Source organism: Macrobrachium rosenbergii, chromosome 13, assembly GCF_040412425.1.
Source record: "Macrobrachium rosenbergii isolate ZJJX-2024 chromosome 13, ASM4041242v1, whole genome shotgun sequence".
NCBI lineage: Eukaryota > Metazoa > Arthropoda > Malacostraca > Decapoda > Palaemonidae > Macrobrachium > Macrobrachium rosenbergii.
The window spans coordinates 27,838,218-27,866,093 of NC_089753.1; the positions used below are offsets into that span (position 1 = coordinate 27,838,218).

Below are 27,876 nucleotides of genomic sequence, written 5' to 3' on the forward strand. Positions count from 1 at the left end.
TCTCTCTCGTAAAGACTTACACAAGGATGAATTCCTGCCCAGTATTTAATGACAGAATTACAATGGAAACGCTAATTGCACATGAATTTTTGACGTGGATAGAGAGAGAGAGAGAGAGAGAGAGAGAGAGAGAGAGAGAGAGAGAGAGAGAGAGAGACCCAGAATGCCATTTATATATTAGTAATATAACTTTTACTATATACGATAGTATTATTACCTGACACAAAGTGCACATTTCTCGTAATTTATTTTCAAATGCATCATATAACCTGGTATAAGAAGTGGGATTTTCCCCGTCAATAAAATTAAACGTCAGGTTAGGCCTATCCATGACATTTTGTAAACAATGTGACAACTCTTGTAATAGAATAAGATTTTCAAGTACGTGAAAACCAAGTATTCAACTCCTCCTAAAGTTGGGTACTTAGGAACCTATCTTACAATAAAAACGAACCCATACCAGCGACAACCCTTACCCACCCAAAGCGACTTTTATTTCATGAATCACAATGACATCCATTAACCTCAGGGGGTAATATGACGTCATACAAACTCTTCCGTTTGCTCAGATCTCCACATGGCACTTTACCGAAAACAGATGTTTAATGGACGCTTATGAACGAATGTGCTTCTTCACTCTTAATTGCATTGTGACGTTAGGGATGATTCAAGATCATTTAGCGCTTCTGTGCCTACGTTGAAAAAGAATTAGTCCCATATTGCGTGAGGTTCTTTCTTTCGAGAATGTTTGACTCATATCACAAAGAATTTTTGAAAAGTGACTCGACCCACGAGCTTAAGATTCTTTTTGTAATTTAATCTTCATGATTTGAGGGAATGTAATGCCAGTATAACTGCTAGACCCATATCACCGCGTTCCTTAATTTCATGTTTGACGTAGCATTAGACTCATTAACAAAAAACTCTTCATTTCCTATGCACTGAGAGAGCTTTACACCATTCGTCATAGAGTGTCCTTGCTTTGGACAGGAGCTAAATCATACATACAGAGCCTTAATTATAACTTTGTCAAACGAGATTTCGTCAACGAATTTTTTATTTGAGAGCACAAGAAAAACTGTTTTTTTTTTCTTTTTAAGTCCAGGCAAAAAATGATTGAAGGAAAACATTTACTTTTTCACGAACAGTACAAAACTGTGTTGCTTCTGCATACGCACACACACCGCACACACAGACACACACGCACACACACTTGTCTTGGTGCTCTGTCCAGTCGAGTGCGTTGTAGTACTATACTTCCCTGTGCTAAATACCTTGTGGAGTTGTAAATCTCATTATATTTCGTGTTATACGCGTGCTGGGTATAGATAATGATGCTTCAGTAACTTCCCGATATAGTTAAAATACATAAACACAAACAAACATAGCAAACAAAACATCAATAAATATAATAAACAAACAAGAGCAACGGGGCTCAGTTCTACAATGCCTTCTTAACTTGCAACATATGTTGAAAGAAAAGAATAACTATTATGTGAAGGTTACATTAAACTGTTTTTTTAACTGGGCCTTGCTTGTGCTCTGCGCCTGACACAAAGTCGAGTGAAAATCTCAGGGAATTATATTTAAATTTGCGAAAGACTCAACTGATATTCCAAACAAGGATGACATAGTACTATAAACAGAAATCATCCGATAGAGAACAATATGATTCATGCCACTTCTGGCATTCGAGTTTAAAAATATAATGTTAAAAAAAAACCAGAACTTTATTATTAATCTAAGCAAAATTTCAAATGACGTCATTTTCCCTGAAAATAAAATCAAATGTTTAGCAACTCTCTTCGTCATCATCTGAGCAGCTAGGAGCTGTTCTTAGCGATAACTGAAGGTGGTACAACCTAACGCAATCTCATTGATCCTTCTTCTACGTGATTCACAATCATTCTGTCGATGGCCACGTCATGGGGACCGTTTGCGACGTATGAGTGTCTGCTCGTCCCTAATCCAGACAGGTGTTTGTTTAATTACGTAAAGTAAGAATAACCTTGGAATGTACACACATACACATGTACACACACAGGCACATATATCTGTGTCGTTTTCATTTGTTTTTGTTACATGCTTCTTCTACGATGTTATTTTTTGTGCCGTTTCATACAAGTGTTTGCACGTTATTATTATTATTATTATTATTATTATTATTATTAAACTATTGTGAAATGCAACACAACATATTTCACATGTCAATTGCGTCACGTCTTTCTCTCTCTCTCTCTCTCTCTCCTTAAAATCTTTTGAGGACAACTCCAGCCCTTTCATTCACCGACATAGATGGCCCACTAATAGTTCGTCAAATTCCCTACACACAATATACCACTCAGTCCCCGAATTTTATATATCATTATGAGGGACCAACCCTACACAAAATAGTTAAAATAGGAATGATATATGATGATTTAAAGATTTTTTTATAGGAACTCGGCTCTAAAGCCAAGCACTGGTCCACTTTCAGACATTCAGGGCTCAAGAGAGTGAAAAGGCCAAGGACTGAGACCTAAGAGGTCATATCAGTGCTAAAACGGAAATTAACAGTAAAAGGTTTGAAAGTTGTAACAGGAGAAAACCTCAAAGCAGTTACGCTACGAATCAATTGTTAGTAGAGGGTTGAGGACAGTAAGATGGAAGAAAGAATATGAAAGGAGGTACAGTAACAGGGGTTATAGCAGCTACAGGCCTTAAAAGGTACGCTGAAGAGAACCTTACAACCCCCACCCTACGGGGTCGAAGTACACCATGGTACCTCCTTCCCAGAAGACTGGCTCTCTCTCTCTCTCGCTCTCTCTCTCTCTCTCTCTCTCTCTCTCTCTCTCTCTCTCTCTCTCTCTCTCTCTCTCTCGCTAAACGGTACCACATTCTGCTCACTACAGTAAGCCTCTGTTGGTCTGCCACTGAATTGAGTACTGGGCAGTTAATTGACTGTTGTTGGTCATAGCTTGTGTGGAGAGAGAGGGAGAGAGTGATAGATGTCTGATTCCGCTACGCTTTCTGCCGGTAAGAGAGACGGGAGATAATAGGACAGGTAATTATAAACAGGTGTGTGAATGACGAACGAGAGAGCACAAGCAAATAGGCAAACATGCAAACGCAAGCAAACGGTAACATCAAGAAGAAGCGAACTCACACACGCGTCCGCCGGCTGTGAGAGAGAGAGAGAGAGAGAGAGAGAGAGAGAGAGAGAGAGAGAGAGAGAGAGAGAGAGAGCGCACTCAGCATCTTGGTCAGAAGCCGTACAGGGGAAATGCAAGCAAGCTCTTTCTGCAAGCAGATAATAATAATAATAATAATAATAATAATAATAATAATAATAATAATGTTTAAATTAGTATTATTCAGTGCTATCTGTACATACTAGACAAGGGCCACTGGTAGGAATATATAATAATAATAATAATAATAATAATAATAATAATAATAATAATAATAGTAAGTTAAAAATTAAGAAAAATATTCACTATCAATTTATCCATCTTGTGACAATGAGATAAAGATTCCTAATAGTTAAAATTAAGATAAATATTCACTATCAATTTACCTATCTCCTGATAATGAGATAAAGATTCCTAAAAGTTAAAATTAAGATACATTTTCATTGTCAATTTGCCGAAAAAATAATTTCTACTCTAAGATTATCGTAAAAATAATTAATAAAATCATTAAGTCCAAATGGATTTTAATTTCCGAACCGATTTCGCAAGTACCTACGGTCTAGAAAGAATTAAGGAGTCTATTTACACTTTCCCGCCCATAAATGATCTTGGAATATTCCCACGCATTCCCACAACGCTTACGTCAACCCTCGGGAGGCGATTCGGAATCCATCGTCAGCTTTCAATGGAATACCTTCGACCCACCTGCCCAAGAGGAATGCCTATTTTAAAGGATGTGTGAGAACTTACCCAGTGAGGCTGGTGGACCCCCTCTCTCTCTCTCTCTCTCTCTCTTGTCGTCAAAAAAACTCGGGAAGTGAAAAGGGAACGTTCTTATTTCCATTAGCTAGGGGATGATGATGATGATAATAATAATAATAATAATAATAATAATAATAATAATAATAATAATAATAATAAAATAATAATAAAATAAAATAATAATAAATAAAAATAATAAAAATAATCATAAAAATAATTATACTAAAATAATAAAAATTAATAAAAAATAATAATAATAAAAATAAAAATAATCATAAAAATAATAGTAATAATAATAATCATAAAAATAATACAACAACAACAACAACAACAACAATAATAATAATAATAATAATAATAATAATAAACACCACGCATTCAGAGTGGGGAAAACGAATCTAATTCCAACGAACACGCCACGAATAATAATAATAATGGAGATTTATAATAATGCCCCGTCATTGTTAATAAGCGCAGATGCCAGCGTTGTTTAGGCTATTGTGGTAACACACGCTGTTTTGTTACTAAGGAGGTTTATTTATTTTCTTTTTTTAAACAACAACAACAACAACAATAAATAATAATAATAATAATAATAATAATAATAATAATAATAATAATAATAATAATAATAATAATAATAATACCCATTTTTATCTAATAACGACAAAAACGAAAATGGAATAGTTGAATTTCTCATTCATGAGACGACAAAGAACTGAACTAATCTCTCTGGCAAGAAAAGAGAGAGAGAGAGAGAGAGAGAGAGAGAGAGAGAGAGAGAGAGAGAGAGAGAGAGAGAGATAACCCTTTAAACACTGCAACACAATTCAGCTCATTATCCAATACGACCTTTTTAGAAGAACTTGGATGAGGTGAGTCACAGACGTTCCAAGCATATCTTTTCTACCCTAATAAGCTTCCGAGAACATTAAGCTTAATGGAGCTTAAACGCTCGGAGCATTTCGGGAGATGAGACTATTGAAATGAGCGTAATCACTGGAGGAAGGGTTGGGGGCATGGGTGGGGTGGGGAGCGAGTTATAGGACACAGAGGTTGGGGAGGGGTAACCGGAAGTAGCTTCGGTGCAACTCTGTTCCCGGAGAAGGTCTTTTAAACCAGCTGACAATTTCTGTTTTTTCCTTTTTATTTTGTTTATTTTACCTTTTTACCGCAATTTACTGTATATCTACCCACGTATATTCTCTTATATATAATTTCATTTTATACTTTTCACACTCAATCGCCTTTTCCTATTATTAATTAGACTCTATCAACAACAACAACAATATCCATTTGTCGATGATATAAAGATGAAAAAGATGGCTTCGCTAACGAGAGCATTAATAAAATGTTAAAGATTGTTTTAATCAACGTAAAAATTAGGAAATTTTTGAATAAACTTGTTTCTCTAGAGAGAGAGAGAGAGAGAGAGAGAGAGAGAGAGAGAGAGAGAGAGAGAGAAGGTGGGTTTCTTTATGATCGATAGACTCAAGATAGGATAATCTCTTCAATGTTTTCGCGTATTCGAGTCCTGGCAATAATAGTAATAATAATAATAAATATATTTACTTAATCAAACTGAAAATAAGAAACTAACATTAATAAAATGCTAGGATAAGGATAACCTCACTTATTTATGAATAAGGGTATAACAGTGGTCTTGTTGCCATGGTAACAGGAAATGGCGCGCGAACCGGAAAAATAGTTGCTGTGTACGAAATCACGGCGTTTGTCTGTCGGTCTGTCTACGAGTTTTATGGCACAAAACCCCATTTGTTGTTACTCGTACTCTTCATCCTGCTGTTCACACACACACAGAGAGAGAGAGAGAGAGAGAGAGAGAGAGAGAGAGAGAGAGAGAGAGAGAGAGAGAGAGAGAGAGAATCAGCGACAGGCGGGAGCGGAAGTTGTGAGATACGCGAATCCATACTCGGAACAGCTGATACAATGAAACTTTAAATACAATGAAATTTTAAATCCTCCCATCGCTGACATTATCCTCGTGACATTTACGGGGCATTATTTATGCGAGCAAGTTTCCCTGTGCATCGACTTCCGACATTATAGCCACGACTTCCGATCTATGGCTACCGCAAAGAACAAGGTGGTTGGAGGGAAGTTCGTATTTAGGCCGAAGTCCCTAGGATTAAGTCAATAACGGAAGTATTTGCATATTCACGAGCACAGAACGGTCTTTTGCAATAAATAGACGAATATCTCGATATTAACACGCAGCGTGAGTTCATTTCACTATAAATCAGTGCTATAAATAATTATATTTTTAACGACGTTCGGCCTATTATAACAACATGCAGTGCAGAGCGAGAAACGGGGGAAAAATCAATCGAGCATAACAGTGCCGTGAACGATATGACAAGTGCGATGTTTTCAATAATTCTGCTCAATTTTAAGTTGCGGGTCTCACCTCGCCAGATCCCAAGGCCAGCTGCAAGTTCCGGCAACGGGCACCTACCCAATAACAGACCAGAAACAAAGCTGCCCAACAACTCAAGTGGGCCGAATTCTGCAATATAGGTCTATAGTTCAGAGGACTTAAAATTTATCTCTGCTCTTATAAGTCTAAGGAGTTCTTCATAAAATCTACGGGAATTTCTCTAAAACTTAAAAAAAACTGCAACTCTCTCTCTCTTTAAACTATTATCAATAACAAACTATTACAGAAATGAAAGCCCGCAACTTTTCAACTACTAATGCTATTAACGAGAGAGAGAGAGAGAGAGAGAGAGAGAGAGAGAGAGAGAGAGAGAGAGAGAGAGAGAGAGAGAGAGAGAGTGGGTTGGCTAGGCGGATGACACAAGGAATTAAACCATCAGCGCACCCATTTGAGAAGCGGAAATAGTTAAGCACCACTTCGGAAAAGGCCGAAAATAATTCCTCTCTTAAGGGAAGTGACTCAATCAACGTGAGCAGAACTATTAATTATAATTAAAATATGCATAATCACATGGATTAAAGTGAAAGCAATATGGCAGTTCATGAAACTAAACTTATCAAAAGCTGACTGTCAGCTTGTTAAAACTGTGGAGTTTGCATTATAAATAGGCCTACATTCCCCCTCACAACCATCTTCCCCCCACCAACCACCATCCTCCCTGCATCTCCCACAGGATATTATCTTCCATCGCTTACGAAAAAGAGCAACAAAGTCTTTCTTGGGAGTTTTCCGCCAAGGGTATTCAGGGAACTGAGATCATCATCTTCAAACCAAAGGACCCAACAAAAAGCCTCAACTTACCCGCCTCTCTAGCTCTCTCTCTGTTTTGTTTTGTTACCAATACACGCAGAGATTTGTGTTCGTTGGGCTAAATAAGCAAAGAATGTTTTAAATTAAGGATGATTTACAAGTGCGTTTGAAACAAATAGCATCGGTGCAATACGTCTGATTATCGATATCACAAATTGACAAAATGAAACCCATGAATTTGCGGAATTAAAAAAAAAAAAAAAAAAAAAAAAAAAAATCCAAGTGGCAGGAGGTGGTTTTGCTCTGACGTCATACCAGGGTTCAACCGCGGCTGAGTTGAGGGCCATGAGTTGCTATTTAACCTTTTATCCATGACTTGATATAACTCATTTTGGGAGGACGCTTGTCAAATTTACGTTAAAATAGAGTTTTTGCTTCATCTGCTTCGTTATAGAGAATACATAACACAAACATCTTACCATATTACGAGCAAGAACGATCTGGGTACACGCGTACCGAATGTTTATTGTGACGTCACAGGCGTTAGGGTTACCGCGTTGCAACAACAGTTCGGCGAATGATAATTATTTTCCTGAAGCTTCCCCTAACGCGGGAAAAGATGCGCAGAATTCCCTTGTCCGCAATACTTTTACGTTTCATTGCGTATTTCCCAATTTACAGCATTCAAGGAACAGACGTAGCGTTAGGACATTTCTATTTTTAGTCCAAAATGTTGTACGTATATTTACTATGTCCGGAAAAGACCCATATAACCAGTGATTATTTGTTCATTGGTTTTTAGGTTGATGATACACTATATATATATATATATATATATATATATATATATATATATATATATATATATATATATATATATATATATATATATATATATATATATATATATATATATATATATATATATATACACACACACACACTTGCTGTCAATATATTCTAAGCTTTAGGGCAAATAATTTCTACGAATTTATTACATCACCAAAGTTCACCCGAGCACCTGATGCAAGTATTCCGTTGAACATCATCATCAGGCAAGCCTTGATTGTCTTGCCTCGCCTTAGAATGACGTTAGCAATCTGTCAGTTAAATAATATACTTTCCTATTCTGCGATTTCAAATTTGATACATATTAGTGTATTTTAAAATTCTTAAGTATTGTTTCGCGTATTATCTTTCATTCTTTGATATTCTTACGCACTGTTTCATCTGTCATCTCACACTGTTTAATGAACTCTATTTATTCTTCCTTCTTTCTGCAATTAATATTCTTAGCGGATCAAAAAACGGCCTTTTCATAGATATTGAGAATCTCATGATACCAAACACCCACCTTTGTTTACAATTGTGTCGTCATCGTTTCCGCTTTCTTCTTCTTCTTCATCTAACATTGCCCTCAACTCCCACCACATGGATATCGGTGTCCTCATTCTGATGGTCGTAATCTGTCATTGAACGCAGTTGGATAAGTAAATGACATACTCTAGGTCATAAGTGATTGATACGACAACTATATCAGATACGGGTATTTCTAAGTAACAAGTAACAGCTCCGCACGGACTGTATGGAACGGTTCCGCGAATATGAAAGTCATTAGGGAGCCATATGTTGAAGAAGGGATTGGTTAGGGAAATCTATTATAAAAGGACCCATACTAACGCACCCTAACCTAGGCCGTGTTACTTAGCAAGGGGCTCTGCCCCCGGTGAAGAAACTGCATTTTACCTCAAGTTCCCCTATAACACTGCGCATGCGCGATAGCATTCCATGATGGCCAGCATACAAAAACAATTTCTGAGGTTAATTACTTGTTAATTACAGTCGACTGACAAAAAATAACCGTAAATTCTTGATAAGCAACCAAAATACTATGGAAATTCCAAAGTCAATTTCCAAGGTAACAATGCATGCGGAGCTCTTACTTGTTTCTGTCCAGATACGTAACGGACCCACTAATTACAAATCCGTTTAAGTGAGTTTCTAATGGCAATATCTAATCACAATATTGGTCTACTAACTTGCCTTACTAACGACAATTTCAGGTAACCGATTTACCAGTGGTAAAACTGGTTTAATGACTGATATGTAAAAGACAGTACCGTATTGGATGAATATACTATACATATGAATGGCAACAGAAAGTAAGCAAGGGACACTCTAATGACTTCAAATAATGTTTGCTTCGAGGAAGCTTCCTGAAACTAAACCAACTACTATAAACAAGTATTTTCACTCAAACAAACATACAAACACACCACGGATCAGTAAACCATCTACAGCACGCAACACGTGTTAAAAATGGTAAGTTTAAATAATTGATTGATTGATTTATAGGTTTTACGCACACATGCCAAGCACTGGGGTATCTAAGGCCATTCAGCGTTGAAACGGGTAATGACAGTAAAAGGTTTGAAAGGTGTAACAGGAGGAAAACCTCGCAGTTGCACTATTGAATCAATTGTTAGGAGAGGGTGGACAGGAGATGGAAGAGAGATAATGAACGGAGGTACAGTAAAAGAAATGAAAGAGGTTGCAGCTATAGGCCGAAGGGACACCGCAAAGAACTTTAAGTAATGTCTAGAGCTTTTTTGTTTCAAAATTTCTCGTGGTTTCAAATCATTCTTGGAATAAGACACTAACAGGTGTTTTAATTGTATTCATTATATCCACTCGTACTTTTTCATATATACTGTACTTTATTGGAATAATGTAATTGAAAAAAATCGCGTGCTATGTAACTTTCCACACAGCTACATCGGCGTGAACATGACAGACCCGGAGTGATCATATGAGCTGTTTGCAAGCAACTGATGTCCGATTCCAACTTGTTGCCAAAACAATGGCACGATACCAATTTTAACGACACTTTTGCAATTAATTGTCTCATTCCAACTAAACTATTTGGTGCAACGAAAATGTATGTATAAAGCAGTTAAAGAAAACGACAATTTAGGGAACACTACTCTTTAATTGCTGGTTCCCTGGCATGTTTGTAGTTCTGCATGAAAGCTCCGCACGAATCATTACTTTGGAAATTTATTTTTCCTATACTTTTTATTAAACAAATCTATCCAACAATGTTGGGACCGTGTGGATCTCGGGGTTTTGGGAGGGGAAATACTGTTATGTTGGACGTATTGAACGGTTCCGCGCATTCTCAAGTCATTAGGGAGCCATGTGTTCATGAAGGGTATGGCTAAGGAGATTTATCGTAAACGGAACCAAACCAACCTTATGTACCCTAACCTAACCTAGTAGGCCGTGTTACTTAGTCAGGGGACCCAAACCCGGTGAAGGAAACCACTTTTAACCAAAAGTTCCCCATGACACTACACATGCGCGACTGCATTCCAAGCTGTCCAGCATACAATAACATATCAGTTCTGAGGTTAATTATAGTCAACACCGACAAAAAATTATGGTAAAATCTATTTAAGCAACCAAAATACTATAGAAAAAGTAAATTTCCAAGGTAATACCCTATGCGGAGTTGTTCCACAGTTCTACCAGAGTTTCTTACGTGTTTGCTCATTAAAAGTATTTAACTATACACTGTGATAATCTGCAATTTCCTTAACAGATAGCCACATCAACTAATTTAGACTACACTCATGCATGTTGAGCTACCATGGTAGTAGTAGTAGTAGTAGTAGTAAAAAAAAAAAAAAAAAAAAAAAAATTTTTTTGGTAGACTAATATCAAGAGCATGTGAAACAATGTATTTCATCTCACATATTCAGGTAATAAAATAGTACTGGTTCAACATCACTACTTTTTTGGCAAATGCGATTTACATTAGTTGTTGATTTTTTAATTGAACTGAATATAGAGTTTAGGCCAAAAGGCCCAGCACTGGGACCTATGATGAGGTCATTCAGCGCTGGAAAAGAAATTTGGAGTAAGTAGGTCTGAAAGGTGTAACAGGAGGAAAACCTCGCAGTTGCACCATGAAATATTTGTTAAGAGGGGGTGGATGGCAAGATGGAAAAAAGATTATATGAATGGAGGTACAGTAAAAGTAATGAAAGTGGTTGCAGCAAAGAAGCTTTAGTAATGCTGGCCTAAGGCGATTTATGTAAACATACTCTACACTCAAAACCCTTATCAACATTCCCTTGCAAATGGAATGTCAAGTTGAAAAGAGTTTTGCAGGTACATAACTGCTTCCTGTATGCGTATTGACTATCATCTATGAATTGTATTTGTAATTTTTCATTATAGTGTAGCGTGTTCTATTTTTCCATTACATTTCTGTCACTTTTTGGTCTTCAATTTTAGATTCTTATAATGTTGTGTGTGTATTGCACACGAGTGATCTGCTTTCAGAGTGTCTGCTTTATCTTACAGTCGTGTTCTTCTATCATTAATAGAACAATGACAATGTTACATGTAATTTGTTCAAGGATCCTGGGTAGTGTTTATTTAGTTTGGTAATCATTTCATCTCCATTTGGTGCCAACTGAACCTCTTCATTAGCTCAAAATGTGGAGTTTGACTTCTTGTACTTATACCTACCTAATCTTCTACATTTTCTTCGTCAGATGATTTCCCGACATTGCAATAGCTTCATTACAATCTTGGATTTAGGAGTCAACTGTTTGCTTCATGGTTAGTCTCATCACTTCTCTGCTCTTACATTGTTTTGCTCCTGAGGGCCGAGTAGTTTCATCTTTTTTTTTATAATTTTGATCTTACTGATACATCTGGCTTCTCAGTATTACTTTTTTTTTTTTTTGTAGAGTACTGTGTCATTAAGAGACCTTTCATGAATGTCACATTGCTGTTTTCTTCCAAGCCCAAGTCCTTAAATTTTTCACGGTTTGTAGAATCCTCTGGTAGTTAGGATATTTCCTCTTCAAGTGCATGCAGGCTAATGTTGTAAAGAACATTATTACTTTCAACCATACTTTTTTATTTAAACATTATGAAAATATCTGACAATGTTGTTGTTTAGATCCAAAAACGACAAACTTTGGAAAACCGACTACTCTGTAAAGGCAACAAAATACCTGCATGTCTTCCAGCCATTTGATATCTTACCAACTCTAGTATAAAGAAAATAAACTGCAAAAGTTTCCCAAATCTTACCGCCGCATTTTGAACTTAATGAAGGTATGCTCTTAAATCTGCAGTCTTTAAAATACTGCCTAGTATAAAGAAAATAAAATGCAAAAGTTTTCCCCAAGTCTTACACTTGGGTTTTGATCTTAAAGATATCCTTTGAAACCTGCAGTTTTTAAAATGCTGCCAAGTACTTTGAAACTTAAATTTTTCAAAATCTTTCAATGGCTGATTTGCTATCAAGAATCTTTCCATTTAATATCTAGTGAAAATCTTAAATGGCACAGTATTAAAAAATATAAAAATAAACTCCAATCAACATACATGATATGTGACAGAATTAAATATATACTTAACAAAAACTGAGAACAAACAAAGGTGAATAATGTTTCCAAAGTTATTAAACAAATAAGTACTGAATACTGGCACTGCAAAACACCTACTACATATGCATATTTAAAACCAAAAAATGCAGCCAATTACCTATTGATGCTGCTGCAAAAAAAAAAATAAAAAAATAATCTCCGAGTAACATAACTCTTTTCCTTTTCCACAATAGTATTTTTTCTTCCATCTAGTGGTCTCAAATGTCCAATCAAAAACACTCCAAATATTTTTCCGGTGTACAATTCGTGTAAGAAAAATATGGGGGAGCATTTTAGACCAAGGTAATTATAACTAGCTAACAGTAAAGTAAATCACAGCCTTATTAGGAATTCCTCTTAAAAAAAATAAATAAACTGTCCCTTCCTGGAAACACCAATACATTCATATAGCTTTAAGGACAGCTTTCACCCACCAAGAGGAAACTTCTGAATACACTTAACGAACAGTATCCACAGGGGGATCTTTTATGCCACGTGTTTTCATTCTTTCTCTAATCATATTTAGAACAACAGACGTATCCTGATTCATAGTTGCTTTTGCGAGCTGGCTGATATCAAGTTCAGAACTTGTACTGGCTTGCGATGCATAACGGACGAGTCTTTTTATCAACTGGCCACCATAAAATAACTTGCTTTTCTCGGAACCTTCAGCTGTAATGCTGGCACCTCTTATTTTTTCTTCGGTCATTTCCAGCAGTTTAATTGTATCTCTCTTACCCAGGTAGAGAAAAGCTTCTCTGGTATTTCTGAATTCCCTCACCCTCCCAATAACCTTCTTTATCAAAGATCCAAAAAACTCGCCTAATGAGTCACAGACTTCACTGAGTGCAGTTAGAGATTCGGATAACAGAGGGTCCAAATCTTTTTCAGATGTCAGATTCAACACTAGCCCATTACTGTCCTCCATGCTGCTTGATGCAGATGTTTGTGGATTCCTAATACCTTCTGAATCATCTGCCACAGATGATGGATTTGCAAGACATAATGAACCTGGTGCATTAGGAAGAGATTTGGAATTTGAGGGGATACTTTCAGAGATAAAGATAACATCCGACGAATCACTACTGTATTCATTTTCTTCCTCAAACTCTCTTTTACCTTTGAGGCGCATTTGCAATTCTGCTTTCTATCATTCTCGAAATGCTTCAACAAACCTTCTCTTTTTACTGTCCATTCCTCAATCTCTTGGTCACGAACCAATTCTGCCCAAAACATGTTCCAAACAGATTCACGTTTTTCATTACTACCCTCGTCACCATATCGCTGCTGGTAATACTGTTCAAACATCATGTAGCTTGAGTCATAATCAGGATGAACTTCAGGACTATCTAGGAAGACTTGATAATCTGTAGTATGCATCTCTTTCAGTGTCTTCTCAAGTTTCAAAAATTCCTCGTCAGTTACAGGATCAAATTTAATTCTGAAAAACATAGGCTACCATAATATTCTTCATAAACTATAACTTTAAGGCAAAGCACATTACATTATGGCAATTTACAATTAAAACTTATCAGTCTTCAACATGCAATCAACTTGAAACTCTTAAAATGTACTGAAAGGCATTTACCACTAGAAGTCACAATATGGCATATAAAAATTTATGAATTAGGTTGACTACATAAAATTTACTGTTTCGACATGCCTTCCTTTCATAGATCCACAAAGCAGACCATTGCTGAATCACATCTTGTTACTGATGCTAAATAAAGTGGCACCAGTCAGGAAGAGCTGCCAGGAGAGCAATTTAATCTCATTCACTGGATAACAGGCTTCAGTACACAAATGCTGTTGTTCTTGAGAGCACGAAAAGGAAATGCCTTGTGGATCAATGAATTTTATCTATGGTATAAAAATTACAGCATTCTAATTTACACATTTAAATATGCTGTACACAATTATCACTATTTTGCAATATACCAAAAAAATTATCAAGGAGGAGTATGACTATTCATAAGGCTTGGCAATTTAGAGACTGGGTGTACCTCATGAAGCAGTGTCAGAACCAGGAACTCGATTGAATCCTAGGTCACCCTCAGATCATGTCAGACATCCTATTACAGTATATGTCTAATAATTACTTAAAATACTAAAACTGGTTTACACCTCTCTTTCAAGAACAAGGCATGCCCTCAAAATCTCGAGTTGTGACCCGTCCTAAATTTTTGTAATACAATATGCAAAAGTTGAAAGAAGCAAGGTGTATCATATTCAGCACTAACCACTGTGACAAAATGCAAATACTCTACACCAAGCTCAACCTGGTGTTGGAATATGTCTTGCTCAATATGGAGGAGGCTTTACACCAACAACAAGCACAAGGAGTAATGTGGGGAGAGCGGTGATGATTGGATGGTCCGACAAGAAATCACGTGAAATCGCGAGTTTGTTCAACACATGGACTGGTTGTTTACTTTAGGACCCTTGTAATTTTTTGCTAATCATTTTGGTGTAGTGAATATGATAAGGAAGCTGATTATGAGCTTTGGGTGTGAATTTGTACTAATGACTAAGATGTTGTAGCTAAGATTGAAAGTCATCAAATGGTTATGATATGGGGGATGATTCAATTCTAGGTGTATCAATCATCCTCAGCAAACCTTTACTAATTATGAATTCTGAAACAAAAGATTTTCACAAATTATTTAAGTTATATTTTGTGTATATGCATTCATTGGTTCCAAATTACCTTTACTTCTAAAGCACTTCAAAACCCATCAAGAACCCCCTAATTATAAATTAAAATGTGAATATCAAATCTGGATTCCATTCCATTGGCATTCACCCATATTGCACTGATGTTTTTCAAGAAAGTCACTTTGCCAGGGCTTTTGTGACTGATAGGCCAAAAACCAACTACACCACCTAAAAGCACAACCACCTCACATGAGTACCTCAAGAACATTAAAAGCAAGAAAAATACAAAAAGGAGATGATGAAGACCTTCATTATCTTGAAGATCTCTTGACAGCTCTTAACAATAATTCTTCTGACATCTCAGAGGAGGAGATAGGACACAGAAGTGGGTTTTATTGATAAAGTCCCAGAGGACTTTTGTTCTTGTTGGGAAGATCCAGTGGCAAAGTCAATGTAGGCAAATTAATCAGCAATAGAGAGGGTGATGAATCAACAGAAATTTGACTAGTTTTAAATTTCAAATTGAGGATGAAGCTATTGGTAAAGAGGCAGTAACTGGAGTGCAAACCCAGTAACAGAGTATGAAAAGAAAGCAGGGTATTTCAAATTTTGCTTTTCAGGATACAATATTCGTTAGGCCAACTTTAATATTTAGGCACAACAAATTTCAAGTATTTGAGTTACGATTTATGTTTGGTTTTTACTCATGGGGAGAATAATTTCAAGTAAATTTTGGTCATTTAAGAATTTGGTGGCAAGGATATTTCAAGTTTAGTTTATGATTATTTCAATAAAACACTTCGTATGGTATTTCTGTTTCATTTATCATCTGACTTGAAGGTAAATGTCAATTATAATAATTGTCCAAATCATCCTGAATCATCACCATGGGTAGGGATGATTCGGACATTTTGAAAACTTGTACTTGAAGATAAATAGCTTCAAGTATAGTAAAGTATATGACTTGCTACATTTACTGGTAAATGTAGGGTGATGAGGCATGCCAAGGATATCAGTGCTCCTAAACTCTGACTTCTAGAGAGAAATAAAAAAATGTCCAACCATCACCGTAAAGGCTGAAAATAGGTGAATTAGCACATGAATATGGAGAAATAAGAATGATCAACGACTGAGTGACTGGAAACCTGTCAAGCAAACACGCCAGGGAAATTCTGACCGAGATGTTACCATCGCTACAAACTCATGAACAGCGAGTTGGTTTCTACCTATGGATCCAAATGGAATGGGTTAACTACTGCTCATCTTTTTGGCAGACTAGAGACAGAGTAAGGGGACAAGAGACTGTGAATGAGGCTATCTATGACTGATATGACTTACACCTGGAGGAACTCCTCAGTTGCTGATGTAGTTAACCTTACAGCCAAGGATGTAGATATCAGAGCCAAACACAACCACTGCAGGCTGAAATTCATTATGGAGCGAGGTAGTCAATGAATTCAGAGTTTTACTACACCAACACACAAGCAGATATTGATCTTAAATATTTCAATCAATGATGGTAGGGGAAAATTCTCTGATATGGTCTCGACAGAACATACAGAGCAATACGAGAACCTTTACCAATGAAGAACTCAATTTAATGAAATGCTCTCCAAATGATCATGATACAGAAGACTTCTGAGGAGTAAAGTCCCACAATTTTGACTCAAAAATTTCATCTGAGGAACACAAAATACTGCAAGATTTAGTCTGAAAACAAAGAACCAACGAACAGCCCCCTTTCTCAATGTTTTTGACTGTGAAGCTTTGACCTTCAACCTCCCAATATCCTGAGAGCAGCATCATTATCCACCTCCCAAATGCCACACAAAACATTATATCAGCAATGTAGGCACCATACAGCAATCTTCATCATCATCTTAGAAGAGTTCTCAAAGATAAGAATTTGCATTTTGGTGAATGTTAACAGCATGAGATGCAAGCAAAATCATGAACATTTTCTCTACAATTAATATTCTGTACACTTCTCTTTCAAGTAATTAATAAAAACAATATGCTGAAAGAAGAAAAAACTACAATACTGTAGTTGATGTGTACTACATACATAACTAAGCTTTTAAAGCTGGCATCTGTCTGGGTAGGTGCAGACTTTATTTTTTGTCATCATTCTCTAACAAACGTAGTATAACAAATACCCTAGGATTTACTCTCATCCCTGTCTAATAAAATGTGCCCAGACAGCATGGGTATTAATGCACAACCCTCCCCCATCCTCCACCACAGTGTACCCTTGTTTCAAAGTTTACAGCCCTTCATGCTTCTGTGCTGAAGACCCTCCTCATTCAAGGCAATGGTTTGTATCCTGATAGGAACAACATAGATAATTTTCATGAATTTGAAGTATGTACTGTACATAGGACAATGCTTGTAGGTTCAAGTCCATTTGCTTATAGGTATATGTAAGCAAATGCCTTTCACTATATCTTTCATACAAGGGCCCTGAGTGTATGTGGATTTTGAGACCCAAATGTGTATATGCGTGTGTGTGTGTGTGTGTGAACCAATCTCCAGCTTACATCAATGGCTGATTATATATAACCTTACAACTGTGAACAATAATTAATAATGAACTTTCTCCTTAATTCCTCCTACCCGAGTTTGTGTGTGTGTGTGTGTGTGTGTGTTGTACAATACAGATATGTGAAATATTAAATGAGCAAATATTAGCGATAAGGAAGAGGAAGATACTTTGCATGTGCATAAACTGAAAATAAATTTAACACAAATAAAAACTTGTTCTTTGCTCAGCGACATAACCTACCTGCAAGTTTCACATGGTGATGGCATACTAGAGGTTGCAATATCTTTCTCAGGCTTTTTACACGATTCTCTTGAGAGTACGTCTTTGTTCTTCAATACTAATGAATTCTGTTGGAATTGGTGTTTAGTAACTTCACCCCAAGATGGAACTTTGTCCAGTAATACTGGCCCTTCTTCTGGTTTCAAAAGCTGAGTAGCTGCAGATGAAGCCTCTTTAGCTGTAGAACGATTGGTTTTTCCTACTTCTTTTGAATTACTTTGCTTCTTTAAAGGTGGTGCTGACTGTACGTCTGTGTCGCTGGGTTTTTGTACGCGGTATGATGGCCTAGTGGCAGCATCTTCAAGACCATTCTTTCCCTTCCCATCATCTTTTGGCAGCTCTTCTTTCAGTAGTATTGAAGACAGACTAGTTTCTCTTTTTCTTACGGATGATGAACAAAAGTGCTTACTCAAGTGTTTTTTACACTTATGTCTCTTTTTTGAATCTTGGGAACTGGAATGGTGCAGTCTACGTTCTTCGTACTCATTGCTGTGGTAACGTTTTCTTTTCGGAGACACCTCTGGAGACTTGCTGTTGTATTTCTCAGATCTGTCTGAGGACCTCTTCCTTCGTCTAGACGATCGTTTGGGAGACCGGCTTTCGTGTCTTTGAGTGTGTCTGTCTGATGAATGATTACCATGTCTGGATGATGCTTTCCACCTTCTAGGCGACTGCTCTGGTAACTGACTCTTACGTTTGTGTGAATTCGACCTGGAATGTTTTCTTGTGCTATGTTCTGACAATGGTGACAATTCATCTTCCGAGTTGTGATGAAAGGACTTATGCCTTCTGTTAGAAGGCTTACTCTTATGTCTCTGAGATAAACCGTCTTCCAAAAAGTTCTCATTATACTTAGGAAATGCATAATGTGATGGATAATCTCTTGATGATGATGAGGAAGATGGTGAATGGTCCCTTGAAAAGTATGAAGACCTCAATTTTTTTCTGCACTGGGATGATGATACTTCACCTCTTGATGAATGTGATGTACGTTGCCTCTTTGCTGATAATAATGGCTCTTGTGGCAGATTTAATGATTTCTCAGACTCAAAACCCTTTCTTGGAGAGGCTGACGTGGATGACGAAGGGGACGAAGATTGCAAGGGACTTCTTCCACCACAACTATACAATACTGTTTCAGTATCGGACACTGGTGAAAGTGGAGCACTTTCATCTATTAAATCATACCTCTGTGCATGAGCAACAGTTGGCATGTGCGTAACGTTGCCAGACTTTGATTTGTCGAGAAGTTTACCCAGAGGCGGTGTGGATAAAGTGCTTAAGCATGCTTGATCTTGAACTGGAGAAAATGTTCTTTTTGGGATCCTCAGAGCAGCAGATTCATACACTTCCTTGGATATTTTTATACTATCTGGAATAGAATGAAACATTATTCAACAGAGCATCATCATTAGGAATGGATGTGATCTTGATAGAAAAAAATCTTGACTAAGGGACCCAAACAGATAAGTGCCCCTGTTCATATTTAAAGCAACAAATTTTTCGTTACACTTTTTCCTCCACTGAGTGAATGCATCAGGCTGTTTAGCATTAATGTAATACATGTCTTTTCCAACAATGGGGAAAGAACTCCACGTGGCAGACCCATCCTCTGTGAATAGGTGACCACAATGACAGTTACAACTATAAATATATCATCAAACAAATTATAGAACATAAGCTACTCACTCAACTGCGCTTGGTAATGTCTTTGAACGACATTAAGTTCTCTCTATTCTTTTACAAAATAATGTGTTCAAATGACAAACTCAAAATTCTACAAGAACGCCCGATAATTTATCTAACAGTTTATCCCTAAAACCTACACAAATGTAAATTAAGGTCATGAAATGCTCGGGCTGCAAAATGTGACTAGCATTCACACTCCTGGGAACAATTATCAATTCTTTAGTGTTATATCAGCTCCACTGAATAACCAACATTTTCATTAACAACATCAGGTTGGTATCACAGTACTCTGGAATTTTTTATATTCAACTTTTAGTTATTACTTTACTTGAGATAATACCTGTTATTTTCCTTATGGGAAAACATTCAAATTTGTGGCTTTAGTGAACAAATATTTACTACCACCACCAAAATCTGCACTAACAGCAGTTTCAGACTGGTCCTGATTTAGATATTGAAATGATGACTGATGTGACCATCCTACTCACTAGGGCTTCATTAGCCATCACAGGCAACCAAAACATAGGGCATGGTGTCGAGTATCAGGCAGATAATCGAGCCCCTTACTGTTATAAGGGCTACCTGTTATACTGGTTTGTTAAATAGACTATATTGATCATTTAATCCTGCTCAAGTGACCAACTGAGAGAGAGAGAATCACCATGGATTACTCAACCACAAAATATTCACTGGAACATAATCACCTGTCATTCTTGTAATGAAATTGTAATGAATTTCAAATCATCCTGAAAATGGAACATATAACTGCCTAAGAATTCTTCAGATAACTTAAAAGAGGAAAAAACAGCTGTCAGAATACCCTAAATTATTACTTACCAGACTGAGGTTGTTCTCGGACTGGTAGCTCTTTCAACTTGCAACTGAAGAGCCTACTGGTTTTGTGTACTTCACTGAAACTGATCACTTCTGAAACTGCCACTTTATTGATACCTGAAAGTATACATCTGATGATGAAGCTATTTGTCTCCCACTGCCCTTAACTTCAATTGCTCATTAATCTACTATCTTATTTTAATAAGAAATACACTAACCTGGTGCACTCAACAATCTTTTCAATGCCTGATGAGATGATACTGAGGAAAATTCCTTCAACACAGAGGATACATCATCAAGAATTATAGCTCTTATGTTGCTGATTGTTCCCGACACTTTCTCTGAAGGACTTTTTTGTGATGTTTTGCTTTTTTCTTCTGCAAGGAGTTTTGAGAGTGAAGCCGGTGTCCCAATCAAAACTGAAGAATCTGCTAAATAAAACTTTATATTAATGAAACACAATTACAGAACACAAGAGTCTAACGACAGACTCCATGTCATCTACCAAGAGACAAATTATCCTTAATAATCAACTTAAATGAGGCCATGTGAGAGCAAGATATACCTAACATTCCCAGGAAGTATAGAGCATTAAATAGGAACATCCATGTTTGAGAGACAAAAAAGATAGGACCATCAATCAAAATACAAAAAGCACTTCAATACCTGGAGTTACTGTCTCTAAAGTAACAGCTGCAACTTCCATGTTGCAAGTTAGAGCAAGTTCCTTCACAGCCTGTACATACAGTTTCACCATATCTGCTGATGGAGTGATCACCAAAATACGGACATGAGGGATTGAACGCTGATCACTGCAATCAATCTCCTTCTGCGAGCCTGTAAATATATGAAGTTCTATTCAATATTGGAATGGAAAGGAATATAAAATTTAGGCAAAAGGCCAAGCACTGGGACCTATGAGGACATTCAATGCTGAAAGGGAAACTGAGAGTAAAGGTTGTCTGAAAGGTGTAACAAGAGGAAAACCTCACAGTTGCACTAAGAAACGATTGTTAGAGTTTAGAAAGTCAGATGGAAGAAGGATAATATAAATGGAGGCACAGTAAAAATAATGAAAGAAATTGCTGCTAGGGGCCAATGGAAGCTGCAAAGAACCTTAAGTAATGCCTAAAGTGCACTGCATGAGGTGTACTGACGGCACTATCTCCGTATGGGGTATATATGTACCATTAAACTGTGATAAAGTTTTAATGAATCAAGTTTGAAGCATTTACTTACTTTTGCTGCTTTATTGTCAACCCTCTTAGAATCAGCATCGGTGAACATTAGCTGTAATTCAACTTTACTTCTACATATATAAAAGAGAAAAAACCAGCAGAAAGAACTTGGCTTAATCTTATATTGAGCAAAACTGGGCTAAATCTATTAAAAAACTGAGTACAATCCAAAAGCTGTCTTCCAAACTTTACAGAAATACTCACAAATTTGAATAATCTTTGGGGAACTGTGAATTAAATCTTCACTGGCAACACTAGTTTGGAAATGCATCTGGTACCAGAGTTTCGTAACTGATAGCAAGGTAGCTAGCATGAAGCTGTTACTGCCATTACCTAGTTTTTGAGGATGAAAGCATGTGTATGCACATAGGGAATGACAGCACATTATAGGATCCTTTTTAATTTCTTGTAACAGACTTCACATATAAGACTTGATTAGTAAACCATTTGATCCCCTATGAAGTAGTCTCACCTAATAAAATTACGGCTATATATTCCACAACTAGTAGATCAAACAGAGATAGATTACATTATGTTATCCTTGGCAACCTCAAATGTAATATGAAAATTTATAAAGTACCATTTATAATAATTTTTTTTTTTTATTCATGAAAACCCTTTGGTAAACTTCAGTGAATACTGCAAGAGCATTTAGAGCATGCCTTTGTTTCCCTTTGTATTTGAACATCCTCATATACTGTGGAGTTCAACAGACTTCTGAGGTGGTCAATAAAATATGCAGCAATAATGACAAAGATATAAAATGTGAGAAATACAGGTTTTATGTTTGCAAGAGCAAGAATAACAATAACTGGTAAACACGGGAACTTAAGTCCAGTGTAGTAATGGTTACACAAGACAAAATATGGACAAGGCAGTAAATTTATGATACTATATAGATAGCATGAATAAAAGAGAAAATGAACACTTCATCTTAGTTATGAAGTTCCTGCATATGTTCTTTGTATACACACCACACCACAAATGGAGAAAAGTATAAGACATTATGGAGAGGTTTGCAGATGCAAAGAACTAAGTACTACAGTCAGACGACAAACTAGTGGCAGACAGCCTAAATGGTGATTCTGGAACAGAAAGTTAAAATTTGAGGATGCGTGGGTTGGATATGGCTTTGAAAACATGACCTATGGCAGAAAAGTAGCACTGTAATCCTGCTAAAGGTAAGCTGCACAATGCAATACTTTAGTAGTTCTGAAAACATTAAAAAATGAGCAGGTAAGATGAGACAAATGCTTTTTGAATACAGTAATGGTAAGGATATAAAACAAAAAGACAGTCTTGTTAAACCCAGCAAGGCATACATAATAACTACTGACTCTTGGCTGGATTGGACTATGATATTAGGCTTAAATCCAAACACAGGGGAAATAGTGAAAACATTGAAATTGGACAATAATAAAGAATCACATATTTAATAAGGTCTCAGAAAATAATGAATCTAGTGGAGGACCCACAAAAACATGAAGGCCACAGACCTGGATATAATGGAAATTCGGGCAACAAGTGCACAAAACAGACGAGAAGAAGAGACTATAATTCATTCCCCATCAAACACTAAAATGAAAACTGATTTCATAACTCAGGATTTAGAAATCAAGTGAAATCTAGCAATGAATGTCCAAGATGACAGCAATGACAAAAGTCTCAAAGTTTTCCATGAAAAACCCTGGTATGGTACAGGCAGTCCAAGGTTATCGGCGGGGTTCCGTTTCTGAGGGTGTGATGATAACCGAAAATCTGCGATTTCGGCGCCTTTTCAGCGATTTTCGGGGGTTATCGGCACCTCTGTTAGGTATGTATCTGTGCCAATACGCAATTATCGGCGCCATACAACCGGATCGCTGTTAACCGAGCCTGCCATTAACCGGGGACTGCCTGTATATGACAGGAACAGCAATGCCTGGCTTAATTACAATAACATCAATTCTCTCCACTGCCTTCTGTTTTCAACACAATACGCCTGATTTCTCTTATAAGCCTTCCTATTGGTCTTCGTCTATATCTACTACTTTTTTCTATTTAGAGAGGTAGAAAGTTTATAGAAAATTTATTTTCTACAGTATAAATGTCCAAAATTGAAAATATATAAAAGAGTACACTCCACCTGGTAACTGAAGTCTAAAATGGTTCAAAATGGCCCCAGACAAGAAAAGAAGGGTGTTGTGCAGTCCTTCTACATACAGATTTTCCCAATCAGGATGAAAAAATAAATCAGGGCAATCTGAAAAATAAAATTTAGTTGAAAGAATTTCCAATCATACAAAATTAAAAACAAGTTTAATGGTTCTTTGACAAAACCTCTTAACAGCTAGAGAAGTGTATGGAAACTGCCAAGTAGGTATTTCATATCATTACAGCACATCATCTAGATATGAAACAAATTTTTCTTCTGATCCTTTCTAAAGATAAACTGAACAATGTTTGACTGGTATCATTATAATTTCAAATTTATTACTATACCTCATTAATGTTTAACTAGAACACAAAGATACAGTTCTCAAATACCCTATAAATGGACAAGAGACCATTTTAAGTCACACAATCACATGCAATAAATATTCTTTCCAAGGTGAGCTGGATTACACAATTTAATATTTCTAGCAAAAACCCTTCAGTATACATGGACAGCACATTGTACGTAATTGGTACTCAAGGTGGCCTCCAGCTGTGGCCTACCACCTTCTCTTATTTTTCACCCACTAACCTTGTCTCCTTCAATCAAATCTTAAGAAATGTGACTCTGCCAGTGTTTCCACCAGTTCTAGTCTTAATGCATTAACCAGTACAAATGAAGTTGAGATTTTCAGGCCAGACTCTTATTTCATCTGTGTACCACACCATAAAATATTATTCTGAAACAAGACAGCAGCAAGACTATGTGTCTCACCCTATGGACATACATTCTGCCAATAAGCTAGGATACATTTGACAGATAAGAAGAGTAAGTTCAAGAGACTGCTAAATCACAAAGCTCAACTCACAAAGTTGGCCGAAATGGCTTCTTGAATGAGCTGTGAAAACTGGTAAGACCACAAAGCCTTTAGTTGAGCTTATACTATTCCACTCACAGGACTCACCAAGTGGTAACTTATCTCCAGGGGCAGTACTAAACTGTGAACTAGAATACTATTGTTTTTGTAAACAGTTGCAATTTGAAACAAAGCATTTTAATTTGGTCTTTCCAAATACCCTGCATTAATTTAATAATTTTCTTTACTTCAAAAAATTGGTCCCCAGCACTTGACTTCATAGCTCTATTGTACAGCAACACCAAAAAACTTGGTTTGAAAGGGCTATAGTTGAATTAATCCCGATAGCTGGGCAAACACTGCATTTAATGGTGAAATATTCCTCCATCGCCCAATCTGTTATTCTTTCCCATTACAACAAAGGGTAGAAAGAAACACCTGATTTAGCAATTATCCTATCTTCAAAAATGGATACCTACCTGGATGAGCAAATGGGCAAACCTTATCAGTCATGGGGCAAGCACGAAGAGTGGACCATCCAATGCAAATATGACTGCGAAATTTTGTTTTGTGAAATAATATTTCCACAGTTGAATGAGCATCTTCACATTCCTCATGTCTATTACATTCCTTGTTACTCTGGACCACTCTACACATTGTAGAACTGGAAAAAAAGGAAATACTGTAAAAATCCAGTCAAGGCAAAGGCATCATTCAACTTCAAATCACCAATGAAAAGACGTACATCCTTTATGTCCTGTCCCAAAGCTCACAACTTTATTCTGCATAAATATAAGGGGCCAGCAGTGTTAGCAGATGATCATGGGTTGGACAATGCAAATCTAAAATATCAGGATATAAATGGCCTTTTACTATGGAGATTACGAGTTCCAATGTATATAAGAACTATAGTATTACTCTTACTTTTTCTTATGTCAAGATTTATTGCTTTGTTTACTGAACCTTTGGAAAGTCTCAACTATGGGTTATTGATGAAAAATTGCCCGGGTACTTAGACTACTCTATAAATATTCATAAAAAAGGACACCCATTTTTCTGCTGGTTAAATGTGGGACAGTGAACTGACTGCTTGCCAAAGTGTTCAGCTATGGAAAAAAATTGTTTTTGCATCGGTTTTCAAGTAAGTCGAACAATTTTTGGGAAACACTGCGTTTCAAGAAGACCTTGGCTAAATGATTACAGAGACTTAGCATTTTAGCTCTAAGACCAGTCTTAATCAGATTTCCTTCAATGTGGCTCGAGTACACTGGGTTATTTCAAGTGTCCAGTGCTCATACCTGATTGCAAAGCAACAATTTAGAAATCTAGATTTTTAAAAATTTGTTTTTAAGTACCATTTCCATGCGAAACACTTCCTACTTTGGAATAGAACAGAATATAGAATTTAGGCCAAAGGCCAAGCACTGGGACCTATGAAGTCATTCAGCGCTGGAAGGGAGATTGACAGTAAAAAGGTTTTAAAGGTGTACCAGGAGGAAAACCTCAAAGCAGTTGAACAATGAAAGTTAAGAGAGGGTGGAAAGTAAGATGGAAGAAAGAACATTTGAACAGAGGTACACAAAAAAGGAATGAAAGAGTTTGCAGCTGGGGGCCGAAGGGATGCTGCCAAGACCCAATTAATGCCTACAGTGCACCAGTTGAGGTGCACTGACGACACTACCCCAGTACGGGGTTTCCTATTTTGGAAGCTTTCACGTTGAACCCGTCACAAAATGACCTTCAAAATAGGGACCCCATGAAAAACCAAATACAAGAAAAGAAAAAAAAAATAGTCACCTGTAATTATAAAGCAGGGGATTACGTCTTCTGTCTTCGGCAGAATGATAATCGTGACATAACTGCTGGGAAGAGCAACTTTCTTTGGTACATAATTGTGTCTTAAAGCTGTACACGTTAACACCTAAAATAACAATGTCAGCATTATTCTTTTATGCATCATGACCACCTAAACAGTTTAGTATTTAAATACTATACACATTTTTAAATACTATACACATTTCCAGACTGCTTAACTACAAGGTCTCACAGAATCTAATCATCCCGGCAGATACTTATATCTGTAACGTATCCTTTTTGTAAAAAATGTTGGAATACAAAAAATATTACGATATGGCAAAACTAACCTGATTCTGCAATTGTTTTGGCAACGGACACCATGATGTTTTCATAGTCCCCAAGTACAAGAAGAGCGTGGTTGCGAATTTTCATCTCTTCATCTAAGCTCAACACTGGTTCTCCATCTGGAAAAATGTCAAGTACTCAAGCCCTAACTGCTCACTGTGAATTTGCTTGACCATCAAAACGAGATGAAAAATCATAACCAAATTAAATATATATTTTAAATATTATGCTCAAGTAATCATAGCCCCTATTTCTTTGCTTTAAAGGCAAACTTCCAGAGATGGAGTTTGAATAAAATGAAGCATATGCTATATTTTTTCCACACTGAAATCCACTAAAACCTCATTCCCTAGTTGTTAGTTAATATAATGGCAAAATAGATTCAGCACTGCTGTACACAGTCAAATAGGTACACAAGGGGTCTTACCTGATTTGTTACACATCACCTTTACATTCAGTATTTTATCCAAAAGCCTCAGTCCTTTCAACTGACCCTCAGCCAGCAATGCAGATTTGTATGTTGGGAACCAGTAGACTTTGGCACCTGGAGGCAATTGAAAATTATTCAGCAAGGACTTACTCCAGTTTAAAACACAGAAACATCTGATGTCAACTCCGCACACAAACCCAATAACTTGTGAAAGATGTAACATCCCAGTAACAATCAAACACATCTTGATTGACTGTCCCAGATGGCATCATGAAAGAAAGACTTATTTACAAAATAAATCAATAAAGGATATTCTAGCAAAGGTAATAACTTTTCAATTAATAATATCATTCTCTTCCTAAACAAAATTAAATTAATAAGTAAAATATAATCTTCCACCCTCTTTTTTTTTTTCCTCCCCTTTTATTATTATTTATTTATTTAGTTAACTACTTAATTTTTTTATGTACTCTTTCCCCATTCTTTTCCC

At 36.6% G+C, this 27,876-nt stretch overlaps 1 protein-coding gene across 4 annotated transcripts in view; it reads right to left on the minus strand.

The window, feature by feature from the left end:
* Positions 1-12,056: 12,056 nt before the first annotated feature.
* The window catches only part of LOC136845079 (serine-rich adhesin for platelets-like), a 33,157-nt gene continuing 17,337 nt past the window's right edge, over positions 12,057-27,876 (minus strand). For 2 of the 4 annotated variants that reach the window (XM_067114911.1, XM_067114908.1), the window contains exons 8-17: positions 27,384-27,500; positions 26,959-27,075; positions 26,612-26,735; positions 25,294-25,478; positions 23,950-24,066; positions 21,253-21,423; positions 20,805-21,014; positions 20,590-20,703; positions 18,025-19,435; positions 12,057-14,028 (exon numbers count right to left, since the gene is read on the minus strand). In XM_067114911.1, the coding sequence (XP_066971012.1) occupies positions 13,494-14,028; positions 18,025-19,435; positions 20,590-20,703; positions 20,805-21,014; positions 21,253-21,423; positions 23,950-24,066; positions 25,294-25,478; positions 26,612-26,735; positions 26,959-27,075; positions 27,384-27,500 (3,101 nt within the window). In that variant the 3' untranslated portion in view covers positions 12,057-13,493. Of the gene's footprint in view, positions 14,029-18,024; positions 19,436-20,589; positions 20,704-20,804; positions 21,018-21,252; positions 21,424-23,949; positions 24,067-25,293; positions 25,479-26,611; positions 26,736-26,958; positions 27,076-27,383; positions 27,501-27,876 lie in introns of all 4 variants that reach the window. The other 2 variants (XM_067114909.1, XM_067114907.1) reach the window with 1 other exon arrangement.